We start from the raw sequence: 24673 nt of genomic DNA, 5'->3' as shown, positions 1-24673 counted from the left end.
ACCATTTTTAATTAAAAAAAACAAACTATTTTTTTTATTTTTTTGATTTTTTTTTTTTTTTTTTTTTGTGATTTGCAAATGGCAAATAATGCATAATTGTGAAGTAGAAGCAAAATGAAACATAGCTCACAAAATGTCTCATAAATAAAAATCTAAATTGTCTAGATTGTCAAGGTTACTCTTTTAGCCCCAAACAGAGTCCAGTCAAATTAATTCCCATCAGAAGTCATATGATTAGTAAACATTTTTCACATATGTGGAGTTTATTTTCACTATAAATCCCTCAGTTCTGTCAAGGCCTCAGATATTTGTTAGAGAAAATTAGCAAACAGCATCATGAAGACCAAGGAACATAATAGATAAAGTTGTGGAAAGGTGTAGGTGGGATCATTTGCTGACATGGCAGTTTCGTTTCTCAGCAAATATTCTGGTCTCTACATGTGCAAAGCTGGTGTAAACATACTCTACACTACTGGCTGCTGTGACTGCAGTAAAACCTTTGACTTGTTGGGGGAGCAGGAGGCAAAATGGAATTACTATGGGCTGGTATGTCACAAAAATCCTAAATAAAATATTCTGAAGGTGGCAGATGTTACGTGACAAAGAGTGAATAGTCCAAGGGGTACAAATCCTTTACAAGGCACCGTAAATGTTCTAATTCTGACACTTAAAACATAGCTATTCAGAGACCTTTTCATCATGAACAACTAACTGGGTTTACATCTGTGCAGGAGGTCTAGATCTGAAGTTTCTAACTTATTGAACAACAAAAAACTGAAAAAAAAAAGAAAATCAGTGTTTGGAGGTTGACCACAAGATTTCCACGTAGGATTGTTTTTATCCTTTAAATCCTTTAATTTTTTTTTTTTTTTTTTGACAAGATCCTTTACAGAAGCTCCTCTGCAAACCTGATGTTCAGTTACATATGGCATGTCTCCATACACCTTTGTGAATATTTTATATGCATTTCCCTTGAGCTGAATGTTCATGTAGTCTAATTAGATGATAAACATCTTACACATCTCCAGAGGCATCTGACAATTATTCATAAAACACAGAACCAGAGTTTTTCATTTACATAAAACTGTTGACATGAGTTCAAACTGAACTTTTGAAACAGTCACACTTTATTTCACAAAGGCCCCTTCAGTTCTGTGGATTTTAACTTTTCAAACAAAATGCTTTGCACTGGATTTTTGATGCCAACAAATAACAGGGAAAAACAGTGAAAGATGTTCATTAATGTAGTTAAAACAATACATAATAAAATTAAAGCAAAACATGTTTATGCAACAATTAATAATCAAAATAATATTATGCAAACAATTTTATAGCCATGTATTTACACTGTGAAGATGAGAAAGAGGAGAAAAGGTTCATTTTAAATGCTGTAATTCTTCCAAGGCCACTAGATGGTGCCAGTGACCAACAAAGTCACAGTTGGATAATTTATCTGACATCCTGTGAAACTGAGGGGAGAAAAAAATACTGTCACGTTATACTGAATTTGGTTTACAACTGGATTTAAAAAATGATCTTCAGTCACTTGTTTCCCAGAGTTAAACCCTCTCCAGAAACAAGCCTGAACTGCCTGGCAGAAAGTTGGCATCTCTGCTGCACAAAGCATGAGTTGTCAAGAAAATGTTTTTCTTGATTGAAATATGAAAGCAAAAAAATATATACAAAACATAAGAGGAGATGTGGTGCTCTTTCTTTTGTGATATTTCCACAGCAAACTACGGCAAAAATATTTTTCGCCGCCACCAGTTTGGAAAACAATCTTTGGATTGACTTATCTGACAAATTATGTTGCCTTTCCTGCTCTCCTGACTCAAATGATTTAAAATTATCGAGTCTATTAGACATCATTCTATGGGGTTAAAAAACAACAACAACAAAAAAACAGTTTTCTCAGACTTGTTTCTGGTCAGGATTCCTCATTAACAAGCACTGTGTCGGAAAATCTGTAGCAGAAAATGAGCCGCGCATACAGACAGCATGATGAGACAATATAAAGACGACAAACTGTACCAACAAACACGTACAGCCGAGGTTCGTAAGAAAAGAGTCTTCTTCATCGCTGCTCTCATTATCTGCTTTCCATCCAGATGGTCACCTGCCCGCTGCTTCCATCACTTTATGTTGATGTCCTCCCTCTGTTCTGTAATCAGTTTAGCTGCTCTCTGTGTTTGCTTTCATCTTTGTGAAGAGTCTACCTGCATCTTTGTTTATCCTCAATCTACCATTCCCTACTCCTCTGTAATTGGTTTACCTTTGCTTTCTTTATGATTCTGTTTCCTTCCTATACTTGATTTCAAGGTCAGTATCTCCATTTCTGCTTCCCTTTTTTTTCCCTGTCCCTGTTCATCATAGGAGCAAGAAAGTAGCTGCTTGGAAAAAATTTGATTTTTTTTTTTTCTTTTTTAGACGCGTATATATTCCTTTCACTCCTGATGCACAGATTTCTCTCTCTTGTATTCATGACTCCCAAAAACTCACACACTGATACACATCAGCACCTGCTTGAGCACCCATTTCTTTCACTGCGAACGCTTAATTACCACGGTATTTAAACAGTGCTGCTCAAATCACCATGGCGACAACTTTTCTTTGATTTTTGCATCCAATCGGGCTATCCGCAGTACCCACCACAGAGAATCCACATGTAATTTTCTGGAGTTTTGCCGTCGTAATAAAAATGTTCCTTTGCTAGTGTTCTGATGTCATGGAGGCAAGGCTGCTGTCGTGACGGCCCATTTCTTCCAGCACAGCGGCCAGTTCATTTAGATCTCCGTCGGGAAAATGTTGGGCTTCCCAGAGATCCAGGATGACACCTGTAGGACTGGACTTGGTGGCAAAGTAGTTCAGGTATCTAAAAAAATAAGGAGGGAGTCAAGAAAGGGTTAAAAAGTTCATAATGCGACTTGAAATGTAATAATAGTCAATCTATCATTGAAACCTGAAGTATACACTGTAGTTTGATCCTTTGACACAAATGATTATGAACAAATATATATATATATATATATATATATGTTTTTTGTTGTTGTTTTTTTTCCCCTCATAAATGCGGTAACAATTCAATAGGGAGTTGCAACATGTGTCACGAGTCAGGACGTCAGCGACTGCAGAGGAAGAGTCTGACACTAAACCATCTCACACAAAGGTCTTGTTGCAGCTTTGAAGTATAAAAACCATCATATTTCTGTCTCGTGGGGATAAAACGAGACCTTCTGTTCTGTAAATCTTCTGATTGTACTGCTGACACACTCTGGTGCTGTTTTAATGAAAGCAAAGAATGTACCATAATTTCCTATGGTAAATTGTTATGGTTTCTAATTTATTATATATGCCTAACAGCATATTTTCATTCGACAATTTAAAAAATCTTCCTTACGTTGTTTCTTCCTGATTTGGACTTTCTCTGTTTCCAATAAGGAACAGCTGTTACGTGACCTCGGGGGCTCAGTTCAACTCATAAAAGGCCATTTAGGTTTTCTTCCAGGTCTGTCTCAATACAAAACGATATTTAAGCTGAGTACGGAGGAACTTTCCAGACATAAATGCAGTCACTCTGCCTGTTTAGGCAAAGAGAAAGCTGAAACAGCAAGCCTTACTCTGACAACGCTTTGACAGATCAGTGGCAAAACAACTTTCTGAGACTCTTATGAAAACTTGTTTTTTTACAGGAAATGGGAAAGTAAACAACACATTTTCTACCAGTTCACCTGCTGACCAGAAATCATGGTGCCCACATTCACCAGCTGCGTCATGAGCAGGAAGGCCGTGGGGACAATGATTTGCACTTGTGCCTAATTATCCTCTCAATATCTGGCTCTGGCTTTGTAGCAGCTAGCAAATGAGACTGAATCATCAAGCCAAGCATCTGTGTAAAGCTGACTGGGTAATGATGAAACTCCGAGAATGCTACCTGAAGTCAACTGGAGGAAACAACGTCAAATTACCTATTTAGTTCTGCAGAGACTCACTTTTTCTTTTACATCAACAATAAAGTGCTGTCCTTTGCACTTTATAGAGGGATACTAGGAGGAGGCTTTGTGTGCAGGATGAAATATTTTCTAAAAATCACAGGTTGCTAGTCACATCGCAGAGCCAGCACAAAGACAATTACATAAAAAAATAAAAAAATCAAGTAAATATTTTACACTTAACATACAGCTCCTTTCACACTTTGTGGCAACCCTTGTAAAAATGTGTAAAAAGCTTCAATTTAAACGTACTGTATACTACAGAGGCATAGTCTCACACTGAATAATTTAGAATATGTCTGAGTGCATTCAGGGTACATCTGTTCAGAGGTGGAAAATCTCACATTCACGGATAATTACTTAAAAAAAAAAAAAACGGTGTCACACTTATAGACACTGGTCATGTTTCTATTTAAAAATACAACTTAACCATCTTCAGTTTATACATTACTATTTGACATTGATCATAATGTTGGTAAAACGTTAATTGTCACCTGCTTAAATATAAATCTCCATTATGCCACTATTCAAAATAGGGAAGAAACACAGAAAACAGGGTATTCCGTTAAGGTAGATTTGTTTGAAAATCGTTTTTCCCCTAAACTTTAATCATTGTATTTTAAAATACAATGAGGCCAGCAGAATGTGTTTCATCAACAACAAAAACAGAAAATACAGCAAAAAAACAAGTGTGTTGAGCGAAGCAAAGAGTGAGGAGGAAAAGATGCCAGGAAATTGATTTTATGAAGTCGAGAGATACAAGAAACAAAAAGATATTGAGCAATAAAAGAGAAAATATAAAAGAACAATAAAAAAGTCAAAATACAAGTTAAGCAAATGAATGCATGAAATGTAATTATTCTAAAGTTTACATTTAACTCAAACGGCTATTATAAAGGTTTATTAATAACAACAGAAAAAAACATAAGTACAAGTAATAAATTATTTCAAATTTATAGTTTTATTGCAACCTAAATGTGCACTTAGACTAGATATAAAAAAATATAGCTTTAATGTATAAATAAGTTAAAATATAAAAAGTATCGTAAAAGCCAGATAAAAGATAAAACTTTAGATTAAAAAAAAAAAAGAATAGTTTTTGATCCTCTAAGGTTTGAGGCCGTCCCTCAGATGAGAGCCATAAAAAGAAAGCAATACATTGTTACTTTTTTCTTCTTACTTTAAGCTTTACAAATAAACCTTTTACAGTCCCCTAAAGGATCTGAATGATGATGTGATAAAATGAGATTTGATACTACAAGCACTGATGACTTCCACCTTAAACTCAATTCTAAAATGTACATGAGCAGAGAGTGTAAAATTAAAGTGAACTCTTTTTTTTTGTTTGCCAGCTTTTAAGGAGATGATTTCTAGAGTAAACATAGAGGGGCTAAATGTTTTTATAAAGACCAGAAAGAAGAGCACTGAAATTTTATCTTCTGCAAGGAAAAGTCTAGTTTAGATTCTTTGCATTTATCATAGAGAGAAACTATCAAGGTGATGAAATGTGCTTCTTGAAGAAAAAAAAAAATGTAAAGAAGAATCAAATGTAACACCAAGATCTTTAATTTGTTCATTCCCACAGTCCACGGATTTTTTAAAATTGTACATTACTCTATTTAAAAGTTAATGCAAATTATTAAAAGTTCAGCTTTGACCTGACAGACTCGTATCATATTTCTGCTTAAAACAATTTGAACTTGAAAAAAAAAAAAGGTCAGGCAAATACCAACACCTAATGACTTAATCTTGCCACCGTGCATAATGAGGGATATGAAAAATTAGGTAAAAAAATTTCACTCACTATAAGAGAAAGACCGCAAAAATTTGATTACCGTATTTTCCGCACTATAAGGCGCACAGAATAGACGCTGCAGTTAGGGTTGCCGCCCATCCTGTGTTGAACCTATACGGGACGCGATTTGTTCCGTAGTCTACAAATGTGGATGTGTAATAATAAATGTTAGTCCCCAAGTACTTTATATGCTAGGCTGCCCTAGTCATTGTTTCACTCACGGTGTTGGTGTTGCGATATTGTGCCCAACTGCTTTCAGTCTGTCTCTCTTCCCCCGCCCTCCCGGCTTTAAATGTATTGGGGCTGGTCCCTTGGTAGCCCTAGTCGAAGCACCCCCCGAAGCACCCCGGATGAATAAAGAATATCAACAAAACAGTCCAACTCCGGTCGGCGAGGAGAGCCTTCCGCGACTGGGCCGGGGCATGGCCGGACGATGGTCACCCTTCTCCGTTTGCGCACAGCATGTTCTTGTAGAACATGGTGCTAAATGACCTGCAGACGACCTGATTCTAGACGGTCGGTAGGTAGATAGGTCAGTCAAACTTTATTAATAGATTTACAAACCAGCGTTCTAACAACTATCCCAGCATGCACCGCGCGCTTCTTCTTCTACAGGCGAAAAAGAAAGTTTGGCGGCTGCTTACTGTAGTTGCTAGACCTGTTGTGGCTCAATATTGGTCCATATATAAATAAAGTGCACAGGATTATGAGGCGCACTGTCGGCTTTTGAGGAAATTTAAGGTTTTTAGGTGCGCCTTATAGTGCGGAAAATACGGTATGTATTAACAACTTACGAAAAGGCTTTGTCCAGATTTTTACAAGGATTCGATGATTGTTGAGGATGCTGTACTGGTACTGTATACATTTGGAGAACACGCAAACTCGCCTCAGAAAGACTCCAGAACTTCAGTGTCTCATTTCATGAACAAAATTTGCAGCCATTGAAAATGAAATAAGAGAAAATAAAATCTACTACTTCAACAGTTCTTCTCAGATGACTTGTACTGTGTGATTTCATCAGCCAAGGCAAAGCTAAGTACTCATCTCTGTAGAAAGTTGTCTGACTAAATACGTAAAATCAAATGAAACACCTCAGGGAGCCAAGCAAAACACAGAAAAAGAAAACAAATACAAGTAAATGTGAGTGCTTTACCTGTCAAGGTTGAGTTTGTGAGCCAACATCCTCCAGTCGTTGCCTCTGGTCTGTGGTGCATCCAAACTGCCACACAACTTGTGTCTGATGGATAAAGGAATACGGAAGGCATTAGGCCCCATTAAGGTTGTGATATTACTGGCAGGGTCCATCAGGGATGTGTCTATGCACTGGACTTCCTGGAAAGATGACAAAAGGGGGTCATGAGACCAAGTAATTGATTTAAACAATAACTGATGCAAACATTTACATTATGCACATAGTTTCATACTCAGAACATGTTTCTAAAGGGCTCTGCAATACTTAAACATCTTTGTTATCTATATATACCTGTCAATAGCTATATCCACAATGCAGTTCGGCTAACTGTATTTCAAATTCAAGTCCATCCATATCCTTTTAGGCAAAGATTCAGCTCCGCTCTCTCAAGCTTGTCTTTTGTGAGGCCAAAATTACACAGGAGAGAGTCTTTATCAATACAAGCGGAGAAAAAATAAAAACACAGAAATCTGCAGCCACTTCCTCTCTCTCCCTCCTTCCTGTCAATCTCCATCTGTTTCTAAGCCTTCACATTATTCTGCCGCTCCTGAGCTGAAAGGAGGATACAGACTAATGAACGTGGTTTGGCAGAGGGACACGACAACTGTCATTGTTGATGCAAGCGATTACTATTTGCTTTGTCTATTTACCCTCAATTTACCACCAGAATTTCTCTATGGATAGAGATGGAAGGACTAATGCAAAGGGACATCGCTGACTATCTGCCGAAGTGATACATGCTTTAGATCTGCTTTGCTGTCCATTGTTCAGCACCACAGGATGATTGAGGGTTTCCAGAATTGTACTTAGTCTATGACATGCGCAGAACTTACTAACGTAATTTTCCATGTTTTATCTTTACACCAGTCAAACATCCAGTGAGACTAATGCATATATCTGGTCGGTATGATGTACGTGTGGCCTATTTCAAATTGATGAAGAGGCCTGCAATTTTCACTGGTGTAGCAGTTGCAAAAACTGTCAAGATCTAGGAAGCAACATCCAAAACCGTCTACAACTTTAAATTTGCACGTAGTGTAAATTTCCATTTAGAAACAAGCATGGTGGTGGAAGTATCATGCTGAGGGTGCGTTTCACTACAGATAATAAGTGGGATAATGATGAGGAACTGTCCCCTAAATTGTCTACTTCACTACAAATCAAGAGCTAGATGAAACGCGGGTGTTGGGAGTTTCAAAGGAACACAGATGCCAAACGGGCATCTCTGTTTACAGTGAATCCATAAAGCCAGTTAACATTAAGCTTCTGGAATAAACATTATTGGGCTGAGCTTAAGAGCCAGGTTCATGGCAGTAATATAGCCTTTTTAAATGAGGGCTGTATTATTCATGGGCGGAAGAGTTCAAAAATATCCAAGTCGATTAATGCAAAAGGTCTGTTGAAAGCAACACAATGTGTGGTTTATCTACATCATGCTAAAATAGAGTTAAAATATTCACTGCTGCAACAGTAACAAACTGAAATCAGTTTTTTTATTTTTCATTTAAAAGTACTGCAGTAAGATAAATTGAGAACTGGACTTCAGGAATAAACATTCAAGACACTTTGATTTGCAGCTTTAGCAGTTTTAGAAATGGCAGGGCACTTAATGTCAAAAGCTGCCATGAGGCATGACAAAGGCTGTCACTGAATAGAAAACTGTCTTTGACAAATACTTGTTTTGCTCTGCGAATTCACAGAACTGTTTCTGCAAGTAAAAAACTATCCTCACAAGGGAGCATGCAACTGTAATGTAGTTACAGCGCTGCCACTACCAGTAATGTTTTACTAAAGCTTCTGCACTGATTTGCAACTTCCAGTACAGTCTCAACCACTACTGCTCCAAATAATTCCCCCCAAAAAACTACCGTGGATCAGACATAAAACCGTCCACTCCAAGCCAAGACTTTGCAACCACCAACAAATGAACAGAGCCAGTAGAGAGACATTATTGACCATCTCTTTGGGATTAATGCTGTTGAAGTAAAAAAAAAGCAGCACTCAATCACACAAACCCTTTGGTTCTTTTTGTGCAATCATGTCATACTTGAAAATACTGAGCTTTGCCCTCTTATGGTTCTGATAAGTATGGATTTTGGGACTGGCTGCCACATTGTCGGCAATTTTATATATATATATATATATATATATATATATATATATATATATATATATATATATATATATATATATATATATATGTATACAACAAGCAAGTAAATAGGCATATCATAAAAAAAAATCAGCTGTACATTCATGGTTTAAAAATGCCAAGACTGATAATAATAAAAAAAACATGTCCACATTAATACGTTGTTACGACTGGTTGCAGCAGTAAAAATCTGTTCACTGACAGGCATACACACATACTTTCTGTGACTTTGTGGTTACACTCCAATACAAAATCAAAGAAGAGTTATTCCTGTCACACGATGGGACCTGTAGCGGTTGTATGAATTATTAAGCAGAGTCACAGAACCACAACAGGTACCTTGGCTCGCTGTCAGGGCGAGAAGAAGAAGAAGAAGAAGAAGAAGAAGAAGAAGAAGAAGAAGAAGAAGAAGAAGAAGAAAACTTTATGACTTTAGGATCTTTATCGTAGGACAAAGAACTTGCAGTGAAGTTACCGCCAGTGTTACTTTAATTTGTTGAGCTGCTCTGCTTATTGTAATAATCTTCTGCAGTTAACTTGAACAAGCGGTATCAGCATAACACCACCGTGTTTGCTTGTTCTGATGCACACTGGGTTCTAATCTGAGGAGGATGTAAATAATTAAATTTGCAAAAGAAAGTCTAGAAACATACCTCTTCTAATGTGCTGCTGATCTGAAAGATTTGGCCTTCTCCTTCTACCTGCCGCACACAGAGCTTGCAGCTGATCTCTGTGGTGGCTGAGCTCAGTCTCTCCAGCGTGAAGGTGGAGTGAAGAGTTCTCTGGCATCCACTCCACACCTGGTAAAATGGTATCTCCTGCAAAGCATGCACGGGTAGCATAGCATTTTGTAGCATTACATGAATCCGTGTTGCATATAAAAACAAAGATATACAGTTTGAGTATGATCATTTCTATACTGACCCCTGCATTTCCCTCACCTGATATTTTGCAATAAGTTTACTCTTCCAGTGTGTGTGTGGCACATCATGGATTGACAGTCTCAGATTGTGTGTGCTGTCTTTGAAGTTCAGAGTCTTTGGCTCGTCCAGTAGCTTCCCTCCCATTTGGGTCTCCATCTGAAGAACCTCCTACATACAAAGATCCAGAAAGTTAAAAGCACAATTCTCCCCTCAAGAAAAAAAAAATTAAATAAATAAAACAAAACTACTTAAAAATGTATCAGGAGGTTTGACATGTTTATCATCCATATATGCCACTGCACAGGGCATTTATTTCACAATGACAAATTCCTTCATTTCTGGTTGTGCACCTTGGATTTATTCAAAGCTGTGCAGCAATAAACCAAAACCATTCTTTACCATTCACACTATCATCTTAATTATCAATGCTTTAATTGTCAGCAGACTTCTGTGGTAAAATACTAGAGAGGAAGCAAAGATAAACTCAAGCAGACATACACACAGTAAATGCACAACAGTTCAGTGTTTTTTCATGCTAGGATACAAACAATGTTTCCACACTGAAATATTTAGAATAAATCATGCTTAATTTATGGACATTTACTCAGGAGTATATTCCAATGTTGAGAAAATTCTGATTTTAACAAATATTGCTGGCTACACAATTCCTGGTACACCTCTACTGTCAATAAATTGTTCTGAAACTTGGATTCCTGCTTGTGCTCAATTCAGCTTAACTCGGAGGTTTTGCATTGCATGTACAGTTGGTCTGAAGACTGAGATGGCCTAACCCAAACCCAAAGCAGAAGGTTGTTTTTTTTAACTATCAGATCATTTTTGTAATTTATTAGCTATATGTTTACAAGTAGCTGATAGACCGAGTAACAAACCATCTTCAGATTACTTGCAGAGCCCTTCAAAATCTTTTGAAAAGTCGTGACATTCCTAAGATTTTGTGATGTCTTTTACTCAAACATGGTTCCCAGCGCCTTTGGAAGAGAAACAGGCCCCACAAGTATGAACATTTCTATTTTCTTTGCTGACAACTAAAACCAAAACAACACAAAGTTCAAGCCGAACAGAATAGGAGTTCTTCAGTCACAGCCTCTTATTTTTTGATAGTCTCAAAGTTTTCTTTATTGCTGGTTATGGTACATCCCCAGCACCTGGTGTTAAATGTCAATGACAATAAGAGTCAAAGTGAAAGCCTTCTTGGTGACCCCTCAAAATGAGGTTCCTTGCTGTGGTTTTTTATCAGTGAGTTTTTTTGGGTTTTTTTTTTTTTTTTTACTTCCTTTACTGTGCAAGGAACTAAAATAAGTATTGGTCCTAGCTAAAGCCTGGTGGTCGGTGACTCAAAGAAATTAGCTTCTTTCATATTTAAGCACATGGGGGAAAAGGAAGACATAGTTTGGCTTATATACTAATGGATTACCACGGCAACAAACTTGTCTGCAACTTTACATAGAAAGAGTCACTGCTGTTTCTTTAAAATGTCCTCTCATGACTGGCTTCTTTTAATTTAAGCTGTCCATTGGACACTGAATCAAAAGGTGAAGTATTAAAATGGGCTAAGTGTCTGCTGCAGCCTGAGGCCTGCATGCAGATTGAAGACGGTATCAGTGCTGCACTAATTTGCACTTCCACTTTGTGGCACGAAATAAGTTTCATCTGTTATTCATCATTTGTAGTGATGTTTAAAGTATATTATAAAATGTTTAAATGAACAAAACTAGTGGGAAGTCTCCCCTACCCACAAGTCTTCTCTTCACTTTTAAATTGCACACATTTCTTGTAATGAAACGTAAAGGAAATCATAAATAATTGTTATTTTCAAACTTTGCTATCACTGTTTGAAAGAATTGTGGAACCGTGGCAACAAATCAGCATAAAATATAAAGCTATGCTTTAGTTGTTTATTTCCTCAGTGAGAATTTGATCAATTTAATGTGATTAAAAAGTCTGTATAGAGAAGAAAAGAATCAAAGAAACTTCCATTAGAAATGTAAACCAACTATGCAACTCTTATAAGAGTACCTTTCAGACACCGTAAGGTGTATAAATGTACATGCAGAAAAGGAAACATTTAAAATCTCCTGAACTGCAAGAAAGATAATCAAATGAAGGTAAACAGACACTAAGATATATGTTTGCAAGAACAGCTTTGATGCCTCCTTTCTTTTCTCTGATCAACCTCAGACAAACTTCGCTTAGTCGGCTCTCAAACTTCAGCTAACCCACGCAAACTTTTCATCATTAAAAGTCAACCTTTGAACTTTGTTTTCAAGTTACAACTGTTTGCTTGAACTGGTAAAACTGAGTGCGTGTTGATGTTTACGCGATTATGTGCATGGCTGTGTGCCACAGTGACACTTGACTTATCACTGCACGAATAAATTACCAATGTTAATCTCCCGTATCAGATGGCCCCTCCGGTGCTTTGAATTTGTTTAAATTTCTAATGCATCTCTCTTTTGACATTGCTTGACCCCGTTTTGTTTACTGCTTCTCGGCACATCTCCACAAGACGAGGGGTGAAGATGCTTCTATTCACGACTTCATACGATCCATTTTGTTTTAGCTCTATTACAGCTCATTTCAAATGCAAATCATAAGAGAGGAATATTAATACGAATGGTACAAAAGAGAACTCTTCACTGCTTTGAAGCATTTAAAACCCTTGGTTTGTGCTTCAATAATACCTTTAGTACCAAGTGTTTTTTTTTTAAGAAACTGAACTTTGAGTACATAGAGTTTTAACACATTACCTTAAGTGCGTCCTGAGTGTCGTCCAAACAATAAATCCTGATGTGATAGTCCAAAGTTGTGCATGAGACGGGCCCAAAAACTGCCAGTTTGAGCCTTTTAGCAGCTGCTTTGCCTATTGACTGGCCCACCAGGCAGTACGTCCCCAGTGTCTCTGTCAAAATGTGACATGCCTCCAAATCCATCTGCACATAACAGGGGGTGGTGAAGTTTTCCTCTCCCACCACAACCACATCCTGTGGAGACCACACACAAAAAATTCACATCATCATTCTTTAAAATTGTCATGCTGAATTTATGTAATAATCTAAGATGACACAAAACTGGGAATTTGTTTCTTGCAAAATAAGATGAATTTGTTGCTCAAATCTGTTTTGGAAACATCAACCCAATAAATTGGTGGCAAAGAAAACTCATCACTCACTCAATTTCACACTAAATGTAGTGTTTACTATAAAAAACAAATACCAAGTTGTGTTAGTGAAGAAACAGTGAGGGTTTCCAAGTACACAAGTTTGCTAAGAGAGCAACAGCCTATTTAACGCTGTTTTCTCTACTGTGTTTGGGATATAGGTTCTTTACAGGCAGGTACAGTTGACACTTGGCTGTTATTTGAAAAGCTGTTCAGTTGTTGGTACATAACAACTATTGCTGAAGGCTCATGGTGCAGTCACACCAAACGCGTTTCGCGTGGCAGGTGCGTCTGGTAGACATTCACAGTCTGTGTGGAGGAGAATCGCGGTGCGCTTTGCCCATCTAGCGTCAAGCGCTTCCGACGCATCTGACAAATATTCCAGCAACAGAAAACAACGGCAAGAGCAGTTTTGACGCGTCTGACACATCCTTGACCCCCACATAGACTTTGAATGTAAACCAGATGCGCCTGACGCGTGAGATGCTAGGTATAGAGCAAAATGTCAAGCGTCTGCATTCAAAGTGCACACATGTAGAACTTGAAGTGTTAAATGTGTTTTTGACTCACGTAATGAGTTTGGTGTGAACACACTGTCAGAGTTTTGTTTTAATGTTATCAGAGTAAGGGGGACTGAAAACTAATACACACCACAATTTTCATTATTTTGTAATAATGTGATGTTTATTAGGGGGAAAAAATGATATTGACATTAACTTTATGACCTTAGCAGTACAAAATGGGAAAAAAAATTAAGGAATCAGATTACTTTTTGCATGGCTTTTTGTTAGTTAGGGGGTAAGACTGGTGCACTGAGTTCCTTTTAATCTGGTGGCTGCATTTTTAGTCGTGTGAGTGAAATCACGAGTCCATGCCTGCAGACACCAGCGCACTGTGGAATCAATGCGTCCTACATGCTCACATGTGATAAAAACACTGCGCTTCGATTTGCAGTTCATGTGGAGTTCTGTTCCTACAGACAGGCTAAATCAATACAGAGAGGTAGGGAAGCAATATGGTCTGAATCTGTTATTACTGGTAATCACAACCGTGGCTGCTCCTCCCGATATGAGGGGAATTCAATTACCTCCCTCGGCCTGTTTTGGGGAAAACTTTCTGATGGGAAATGAATGTTCTACAGCAATGAGAGAAGAAAAAAAAAAAAACAAAAAAAAAAAAATAAATCGACTTCATGATGAAATTCCACTTTCAGTTTTCTCATCTTTATTCAGTCTGCTCTGAAACCTCTTCTGCGCGTTCCCCTCTCATACATGCACACACAAAGACGCACGCGCACCGAATCTTATGCATGGCTAATTGTGCAGAGACATTGTGTTGAGCTGTGATAAGCAACAGAAGACAGCATACGGGGGCCTTGTTGACACAGCGATGCTGCAAGACAGCCTTATCACCCACACCCACACACACACACACACACACCCACACACACACACATGTGCACCCGCACTCATGCAGTCTCACTCTCACACACAAGAAATAGATTGCTGAGGTAGAGGCTTCATGCTGAGAGACATGTGAAGGGGGAAGAAGAAGGGAACAGGAAAAAGGAGGAATAGACACATAAGAAGTGAGATGAGAGAAGAGGAGGATAGCAGGAGCATAACAAATTGTCTCTGATAGGAGTCTTCAACCCCCTGCTTGTCTACTAGCCTGTAGGCACTTTCTGTTTACCACATTTTCTCTTCCTTTCTTCGTTTTCTTCTCCCTTCCTCACCGGATACACACCATATCTGTGTAATTCAGCTTATTCTTCTAAGTGTGCATATCTGTGTGCATAAGCTGTGTGTATTCATGACCACATATTAATAATTTGTCAGAGGACTGGTTCAGCTGTGTAATTATTTATAATACATCAACAGACTCTGTGTTTCGTGCAGTATTTCATTGCATTTGCACATCCACATAGTAGTATCTACATTAAATTGAATTAAATAAACCATCTGCACACAAGATGAAACCTCCGTGATAAAAGCTCTGTAACAGAATTTCAATACATGAAGGGCACACAAGTAAATAACACACGGTGCTGAACACCCACCTCCCATTCTCCCATGGGCAGCTGGTTCTTGAGCTGTATGAGCCAGTCTTCGTGGACATTGTCTGCGCAGTGGTGGATGGTGAGGATCACTGGTCTAGTCAGCAGGACTCCTGGGGGTCCACAACTCACCACTGGGCTGAGAACTGTCTGGATGTCTTCAACCGGGGGTCTGGGAGGGACAGATAACACTTAGGTGAAATGACTGAAGAGAGAAGACATCCAGCAGCCTGTATGTGGCACAACAGTTACAGTAAAGTTGGAGTAAAAAAAAAAAAAGTGTCACAGTTGTTCATATGTCTATGATGTGATTCCACACAATTCAAAAAGTGATCTGTGAAAATAAAGGTGAAGCTTAAAAACAACTTTTTTTTCCTGGCAAAATCGAATCAGTTTAAATTATCTCCTACCAACCAGGAAATAGTTGGTACAATACATGAGTACATCTGAAGAAGGTTGAAGACCGCTGACTTTAAATTTGTGCAGCTGCAGCCTTTTTCTCATATAACTACCCTGTAAAACTTTTTATATGTACAGTTAAAGCCTAAATATTTAAATATCTCTAAAAAGTTCATATCAATATTTCAATTCAAAATGTGAAACTATATGATGTAAATTAATTTGACACCATCTGAATGTATTTTTGGTATTTATTTCTAATTTAAATAATTATAGTTTGATACAAATGAAAAACAAAATTCATTTTCTCTGAACATTTAAATGTTATATGATAAAAAGTATTTTTATAGAGAATTATTGTCCTGCTGAAAAATCTGTCCATAAACTTCACACTTTATGGACTCAGTACTTGGTCAGGACTCTTTTTGTATGAATTATTGCATCGTTGTTGACGTCTTAATGAAGGCCAGGTTGCTTTTATAGCGAACTTCACTCTCTCTAGATTGTTGGGTCTTGAGTTTTTTATCTTCCTCTTGAAAATACTCCACAGTTTCCCTACAGGGTTTATGTCAGGGGACTTTTCTGGCCACTCTACCTTAGCAACATCATGGTAAGCATTGGTACAATTTGAATAATGGACAGGTACCATTTCCAGCTAGAAAATGAAATCAGCATAAATTGCTTACAAGCTTACATGAAGCTTATAAGCAGAGAGACAAGCTTAATAGTGGATTAGATTTGGGGATTTATGTATCACACAAAACCCCAGAATGTCTTCCAGGACGATTTAAAGTGAAAAACCTCCGCAATGGCCTCACCAACCTCCTCAACTTGCTCGAGGTTTTCTCAAAGAAAGTTGCTCTGACTTAGAATTAAATTTGACACAGTAGAATAAAAACAACCAATGACATGGCTCCCCAAATCAACACTACCACTGGACCCCAGGCAGCTTGGAAGCTTACCCTCTCCAAGCTTTAAACAGATTGTTGCATTGATTTTCAAATTAAATGCACAAATCAACTCAATCTTAAAGGGAAGCAAGGGAAGGGAAGCTTAGGTGCTAAGCAGGACATGCTTAGCACCTGTCCTGTTATGGCTGTGTGTGATAGTTTTTGTAGCTTTAACTCCAGATGCAATGTGAGTCTTGTAAAACTTTACCCAAATTCTTGAGAGGGCTTTGCTTCACATTCATCTCAAGGCTGTACTATATTTTTTTCCTTCCACCCAACTTTCTACTAACATAACTGGTTTAAGGACTCTTATTCTTCTTGTGGAAGGTGTCAGGGCATAAGATAGCAATACTGCTTCTAAAATTCAATGTTGCTGGTCTTATTCTAATGATCAGACTTTTCATTAGCTGTATGCCATAATAATTAACAGAAATAAATGCGGGCAATATATTAACATTCGAAACAAATTGTTATATAAACTATTTTATTTCAATTCCTGAAATGAATTAACAGCACACAGCATTCACTTGCTGATCTCTGCTGTATGTATAAAGATTTTTACACTCAAACATTCAGGCATCCTTGGAAGGACAGAGTTTTCTTTCCTTTTTTTTTTTTTTTTTTTTTAATCAGTCAATGTGGCATCTTGCTGTGAGAATTTGTGGATCTATATATTATATAGGAACTTATCTGTAGGTTGCAAACACAAAAGTCACAGAATAATTTATTTTTTTACCCAATAGTCAAAAATCTGCTAATTTATTAGCATACAAGTCTAAAAACAACTATTCAAGAATATTTATGTGGTTTTTTTTGTTGTTGTTTTTTTAACCAACATAAATAAATGAGGTTGGAAAGAAATGAATTGAACAGGATTAGTAAGCATCATTCAAACAGAAAATATAATAAAATAAGTGTGGTGCATGAATCAAAACACAGAAATCAGAGCATCAGAGATTCATTGGGAGAAAGAACAGCACCGTCAGCCCCAGTTGGAGTCAGTAGTTTCCAGTTAAGACAGGAAGAAAATGATCGTCGTCTCTCTCTGCCTTTTATGGCACAACTGGGCATTGAAACCTCAAGCACTTAGTGACTAATGGCTTTTATGTTACAGTACAGCAGCAGAATAGGTGTCTACTATTATCAACTTTTGCTAAAAATGTCAGGCTAAGCATATTGGATTCCATTGGTTTCCATTATTTAAAAGCCTTCTGCAATCTATCCACTTTAACTAAAACATAATTCTTGTAAATAACAAATCAGGGTAACTATTAACCCACAAGCTTCAGAATATGCCACATTTAGAGGTCAGAGATCGAATTTGTATTTAGTTGTTTTCATGGGGTGCCACTTCTTATCAGTAATATTGATTCAGCCGATCTATCTCAATATTGACTCGTGAAACGTTCAAGTGAGGAGGGAAAATGAAAGCTAGAACTAAACCTCTTTGCCTTTTGATTGCAGCTACAGTCTTTGGTTCTACCCCCCCCTAATTATTTGCACTTTTACTTATAGATAAGTGCAAAATTACCCATTCCATTTGTATAATGAGATCTAAATATATTTTTCATCCAACCAAGAAGTTTGGTTTTGACAAGTAACAGGGTCATCTCTTAAATTATAATAAAACAATTTAGAAGGAGTATTAATTTATTAAAGATATGTGTATTTATTGTATATTTTATTGTTAAAATATTTATACTTTTCTCAATACTGGATGTAAACTCGTTAGTTGGCATTACAGCAGATAAGACTTTTCGAATAATTTCTAACCAAGTGAAAGTTTTTTCCAAGTTTTGGGTTAGGGGTTAAGTTTTTCCGTATTCCCACTGGTGTTTGGACTATTTTTCTTTGATAATAAGATTATTAGGTTGGAAGGCCTCTTTCTCATCACTCTGATTTTTAGCCCCATCCTGGAGATTCTCTACCAGAACCAAGTTGGGACTGGCTGGACCACTCCAAGATATTGTTTTTATAATTTTATATTATGTTGTTAACATTAATATCAGTCAAAACAAACACGTGGGTGTGTGGCAGAACTAATCCCTTATGCTGTAATAAAGTAAAGCACCATATTCTTGCTTTCCAATTTATTGCTGCGGTACATCAATGAAGCTGGCCTTGTGAGTTTGCTTGCCAGTAATTGAGTGAGATGAAGACAGAGGACACAGGAGACGTTTGACTCTTAGAAACACTACAGCAAGTAACAAAGGTTGTAATTATCATCGATCGACATTGATTAAGAAATGCACTGGAACGGAGTAGACGGCTCATAGTATGTGTCTCACAGTTTTACAGAATCTTTAAAAGGTTCACTTGCGTAAGCAGTTATTGACAGCACGACTCAATTTTTGTCAACCAGAGCCGGTGTTTTTAGTCTTGGTTTAAGAAAGTCTGCAGTGCAACCAACGTGTGCAGTCAGTTTCACAAAAATGGAAGTAAACATACTGAAATCTTCCCACTTGTCTCTTGTACACTACAAAGGGTTCAAACTCAAACATATACACGATTTGGGAGTAAAGGATTATAGTACAAGTAATAGGATTACAGTAATACCCAAACTAGCCATTAATCTTAGTTAATGTGCAAAAACAGATATTGCAGTGTTTACTTTTAAAAGCCTCATGTTTGTCTTTTGGGCCCAAAATACCACATGAAACAAATGCAAATCGGACTTAGTCAGTCTAAGTTTCACATATTTGGAAATACTGAATGTGAAGTGCCTCACATTTAACCATATAATTGGCTTTACATTTAAGAAAATGCTAATAAGGATTATTGCAATGAATTACAATAGAGATCAAGACATTAACTAGTTCATCATTAATGTGTCAGATATGCTGATCTTAATTTCACGTCTGGAATTAGTAGTCATTTGATGGTATCAGATGAAGTCTGCTGAATAAATTACAACAGGGCGTACTGTATGTAAACATACTACAAATAAATTACATACACATATCCTGCCATTACAAATAACTTCATAACTTAACACATAACATGTTTTTTTGTCTCCTTAACTCATGCTACATTGGAGAAAACTTCAATATAAGCAACGTACACACGTAGTATGAAACAGGGAGAAATAGTAGAAATGACTCCTTAAGAATAAATGATACTAAAATCCAGGGAAGATATAAATATCCAACAAAGAAGGTGCAAAATTTGATACGAGAAAGAAGGTTTCTTGTTCAAACTTAAACAGCAATGCTAAACTTACCTTAAGCTGTCCTTTCTGTGCACAGTCACATGCATCTCATACACTCTGCCCGGTGGGACGGCGCCTGCTGGCACCAACAAGCTTACACCTGCAGAAGGGCGGATAAGTAGGGCAACACAGACAAAGGCAAAAATAAGTTTCCTTACAGTTATTAATTTACAAATGCACAACTGAACAGTCGAATGCACAACCAGTTCCCATTTTGTCACTCTGGTACATTTTGTTAATGTTTTTCAAGTACCGTATAAAATGTGCAGATTGCCATCTTCTAAAGTAAGTTATGGAGGTGTTCTAGTCATTTAACTCAAATCCTTAATTTTAAATCTATTTTTTAAATAAATAAAGAAAAGGACAAAATGACTTTTCCATATATATTGATGTGTTGATACAAATCAGAATTTCTTGTTGAAAAATGTTTACTTTGTTACTTTTCTCAGTGGTCGCAGATAATTTAATATATTATTATTTAAAAGGCCTAAATAAAATCTTGAGCCTTTAAATCTTGGTAAATGACATGAAATTTTAAAGGACATAATATAAAATCAATGCTTAAGCACTGAGCTGTGCTTGAACAGCGTTAACCTGAGTTGGGTACGATGAGGTGTCCTCCCTGACTATTGAAGGATCCGTGAGCAGTGCAGGAGGGATCTCTTGTCCGGGCTAAACTCTGACTGCGAATGTTTAGGCTGTCACTGTTATCCAACAGAGACTGAGTAACCTAGGGATAAAAACAGAATCAGAATCAGAATGCCTTTATCGCCATTGTACAGAAGCACAGCAGAGTTTCATTTCAGCACAACTTGCCCAAGGATAATAGTAAGAATTAGGAAGAAAGAGGCTCAAGATGCGTTATAACCCGACACGCCCTGAGTGCTGCAGCAAATAGCTCTGGTCTTTGCCTCATATGAGGCAGGTTCACTTACAGATACAGATGAGTTTAAAAACCAAAAATGGCCATTAGACTGAATGAGATCATCACCACTCTTGTACTGCCTCGGGTCGGGTCCTGTGATGAATCTGATTGGTTCCATCTCTGTTTGGGACAACTGGCTCTATTGTGGTTGCAATGTAGTTTTTAGGGCAGAGAGAAGAAACTAGGGCACTGAGATGTATGTAAACTAACAGTGTTCGCTTTGTCTTTGACCTGAAATACCTACATTTTCAAATCCTCTTTTATTATGTGCTGTTATAGCAAAGAGATTAACACAAAACATCGGGGTGAGAGAAGATCACTTTAAGATGGAAGATCCCGCCTCTGTTAGTGGCTGCACTTGGAACATTACCTTAGGAGACAATTTTGAAGTGAAGTCCCCACCGAGGTCATCTGGTGGTGTGACCAGACCTGATGAATTGTAGACTTTGATCTTCAGGTTAGGAAGAGGATCCAGGAGGGGGGAGTTGGTCATCGGGATTTTATCAGACACGTCGTGAAGCGCATAAACTGGGCCACGATACATAGCAGCTGCATTTGTCAGATCTGGAGGGGCAGTCAGTAGGTCAGCTGAAAGGACATATCAGAAAGGTTGCATGAGAACATTTCATTTTATTAATACTTTAAAAGAAAGAAGAACCAACATGGCACCAAAGTCAGAGCTACAGAAAATACCATCTGAGGACAGTGAAGGGTGGCTGCCGATAAGGTGTTTTATTGGTATTATAGTGTGTCAAAACAGGCAAGATTTGGATTGAAAATGGGAATACCTGCTTGTCATACCTGCTCTGTCCTCTCAAACTACAAATGAGAGGATATTTGTAGTTTGGGACTGTATAAGTCAAACTCAACTGAATTGAGTTTAACTAGCTTTGAGGGAAGAAACCTAACATAGCCCACTTTCTACATGTGTCTCTCTGTTTTTAAAGAACCATATCTCTGTTTTTGACAAAGACTGACAAAGTGTATGGAAACTAGAAAATATCCAGGCCCAGAAGTCAGCACTTTTTGTTCTGTTCTGTAAATATAGCTATTCAAGTTTGAGTTATGTAACTTGCATTGGAGCTATATTACAACAGTATCCGTGAACTGTTGAAAGATGAGGTCCTCTTTTAATAATGACCTGACTTAAAGCCTCACATCTCCACGGCCCTGGGCAAAGGTCTTAGTCTGAGTGTCACTCTGGATGTCTGTCAAAGAGGGCTGATATCTAGAAACAAAGGAAGAGACAACTTTCCCAAGGTTAACCTTTCATCAAAGGATACGCAAGACTTCTTTTGATTTACTTCAATCGCCAAGTTGCACAAAAAAAGTTTATAATTTAGAGCAGCTTGTAATTTGTTCGCTCCATTACCTCACAGATGATGCAGAGCAGCCTCATCTAATAATATGCAGACTGTCTATGAAGGCAGGAGGCCTATCCATAATTAAAATCCTCACAACTTACTAAATTTTGCTTTGATCACAGAAGGCCAGTTACCCACTGAGAACAAATCCAGCTTTGTTCACACCAGGTTAATTTTTTTTTGGTGCATAGCACCTGAAATCCTGCTGTTCCCTCCAAGAGACCCTCAAATTCTATTTTAAAGTCACTCATCATGACCTCCCTTTCTCACAGTCTCACACACACACACGCACACACACACGCACCTGTCAGCTATCAGCCCTCTACTTACTTTACCTCCATGCTGTTTACCCTTAAAGCCAATGGGTATTCCTGCCAAATAATCCCTGCTGAAATTTAATTAACAAGTGGAGGAAAACCACAGAGAGAAGGAGAGAGAGACATTCGAGGAGATAATGCTTCATTATTAGCAATCAGAAGTCGTCCCTCAGCGCAGAGTGACAAGCATCTCAATGTTTCACAGATAAAATGTGGCCCTGTCTCTACGTAAGACATTCGGCATGGAACGCATACATTTATTTATAACTTGCCGTTTGTTTTTGCTCCTGCTCTGACCTCACTTTCTCGTTTCCATTGTAAACTGTGAGTGAAAGTCCAATCATCAAGGCACGAGTTGCTATACAAACACAAACATTGGATCATTTCCAAATGGTGCTGAGGAGTTTACAGGGATTAGCTCTGAATAAAAAGTCTTTAAAAGCCAACAAAAAAACAAAAATCTTAGTGATTCAAAATGGGAAACTAGAGCTGCCACAAATGATGTAAAATTTTATTTTAATTCATTAGAGTTGATGAAGGCCAAAACCTTTGTGTCGTTAAAAAAAAAATACAATCATGCATACTGTTGCAAAATTATTATTTTTAACACAGGAATGTCAGCTAACTGAAAACTCTGTTGACATACTTTAGATTATACTCAGTTTTGAGTCAGGGCTCCTTTTGCATGAATTACTGCACCAATTCAATATTGCTTAGAGGAGACCACACTGTCTCTCTGCTGAGGTGTTAACGAAGCCCAGGCTATTTTAGTAGCAGTCATCTGCATTGTTGGATCTGTCATCTACCATCTTATTCTTGACAGTATCCCGTTTATTCTCTATGTGATTTAGGTCAGGTGAGTTTCTAGGCCAATCAAATATAGCAATATAATGGTCATAAAAACAGTTATTGGTACTTTTGGCAGTGTGGACATGTGCCAAGTCCTGATGGAAAATAATATTAGGATCTCTATGAAGCCTGGCATCAGAGGGGACTGCAATGTGGTCTAGAGTTTCATAGAGGACAGTCGTTATAACTTTAGACTTGATACATCGCAGTGGAACAAAAGCAGCAGATGACCGTAGTGCTCTCCATTTCAGTGAACCTTAATCAACTCACCACCTCCCCACACTCTTCCACCAGACTCAGGGACCCTTATTTCCAGATTAAATGCAAAATTTACTTTTATATGAAAATAGGACTTTGGCGTGCAGTGGCTTTTCCATTTACCCCAGATAAGATGCTTCTAAAGTTGTCTCTGGGAGTGGCTTAAGTCAAAGAATGTGAAAGGTCTGGCTCATGTCCTGGATAAGTTTGCATATGATTCTGACTGGCAGACCACACAGTTCATGTGCCTGCAGCAATGTGTCAGACAGTGTTGTCAGCAGCACAGGAGCTCCACAAGGGACTGTCCTCTCTCCCTTCCTCTTCTTCCATATTCTATTCTATTCTATTCTATTCTATTCTGGCTCATGAAAAACTGGCTGAGCTCCCACACATTATAAGTCAAACTTACATCTTATCTTCTTACTTTCCACACATTTAAATGCCGTTGTTAAGCATCAGGACTTTTCATGGTATCCGGGCATTTTTTTGTACTATTCAGTGAATGGTAATGTAGAATTTAAATTACTTGTGAACTCTGGTACCCCGTGAAATAACTTGATTAATTCAATTCAAGCTGAGGTTGAATTGAAGAAAAATATTTATTTCAGATTTGTGGGGGTGTAGAAGTGCCTTCTACCAGTCATTTGCATGGATGCACCTTTGACTATGCAAAGTCAGTATTGTTTTATCATTTCAATTTGTGCATAATTTATCTTCTGCTGAAAAATAGCAGCAAATCAAATACAATAAGTTTAAGAACCTACATTGACTGATATCTGCTGTTCATGAATTTAATCTGTTTAATATTTGAATATGCAAACATGCAACGAGGAAGAAATGATAGCATGCACACCCGAGTCTAAAATATAGCTCAATTTAAACAGAAAGACATTCATCACTGTGATTGTGATGATAAAAAAGTAGAGACGTAACCTATAAAGCCTAAGACCCGAGACCAGAATGAAAAGACGAATGCGGATGAAAAGGAAATTTGATTGTACTAAAAGTACAGATGGGAAGGAACGAGGGGAAAAAACAGAGAGTGAGGAATAACACACGGAGAGAGAGAGGAACAGAGGATCTCCTTTGATGGATTAGAGCAGTCTCTGGAAGAGATA

The 24673-nt window shown here is 37.7% G+C and overlaps 1 protein-coding gene across 3 annotated transcripts in view; it reads right to left on the bottom strand.

The window, feature by feature from the left end:
- Window positions 1-250: 250 nt before the first annotated feature.
- LOC106957660 (netrin receptor UNC5C-like) overlaps window positions 251-24673 on the bottom strand; it is a 208741-nt gene continuing 184318 nt past the window's right edge. For 2 of the 3 annotated variants that reach the window (XM_015049071.1, XM_015049072.1), the window contains 9 exons: window positions 21138-21355; window positions 20437-20572; window positions 19855-19942; window positions 15289-15457; window positions 12820-13053; window positions 10070-10219; window positions 9782-9946; window positions 6938-7116; window positions 251-2872 (listed from right to left, as the gene is read on the bottom strand). In XM_015049071.1, coding sequence (XP_014904557.1) covers window positions 2710-2872; window positions 6938-7116; window positions 9782-9946; window positions 10070-10219; window positions 12820-13053; window positions 15289-15457; window positions 19855-19942; window positions 20437-20572; window positions 21138-21355 — 1502 coding nt within the window. In that variant the 3' untranslated portion in view covers window positions 251-2709. The remainder of the gene's footprint in view (window positions 2873-6937; window positions 7117-9781; window positions 9947-10069; window positions 10220-12819; window positions 13054-15288; window positions 15458-19854; window positions 19943-20436; window positions 20573-21137; window positions 21356-24673) is intronic. The other variant, XM_015049073.1, reaches the window with a different exon arrangement.

The sequence above is a fragment of the Poecilia latipinna genome, unplaced genomic scaffold (genome assembly GCF_001443285.1).
Source record: "Poecilia latipinna isolate Pla-1442-1.1 unplaced genomic scaffold, P_latipinna-1.0 Scaffold924, whole genome shotgun sequence".
Classification (NCBI taxonomy): domain Eukaryota; kingdom Metazoa; phylum Chordata; class Actinopteri; order Cyprinodontiformes; family Poeciliidae; genus Poecilia; species Poecilia latipinna.
Note: the sequence above shows the minus strand (reverse complement) of the source record. Positions and strands in the feature narration are given on the sequence as shown.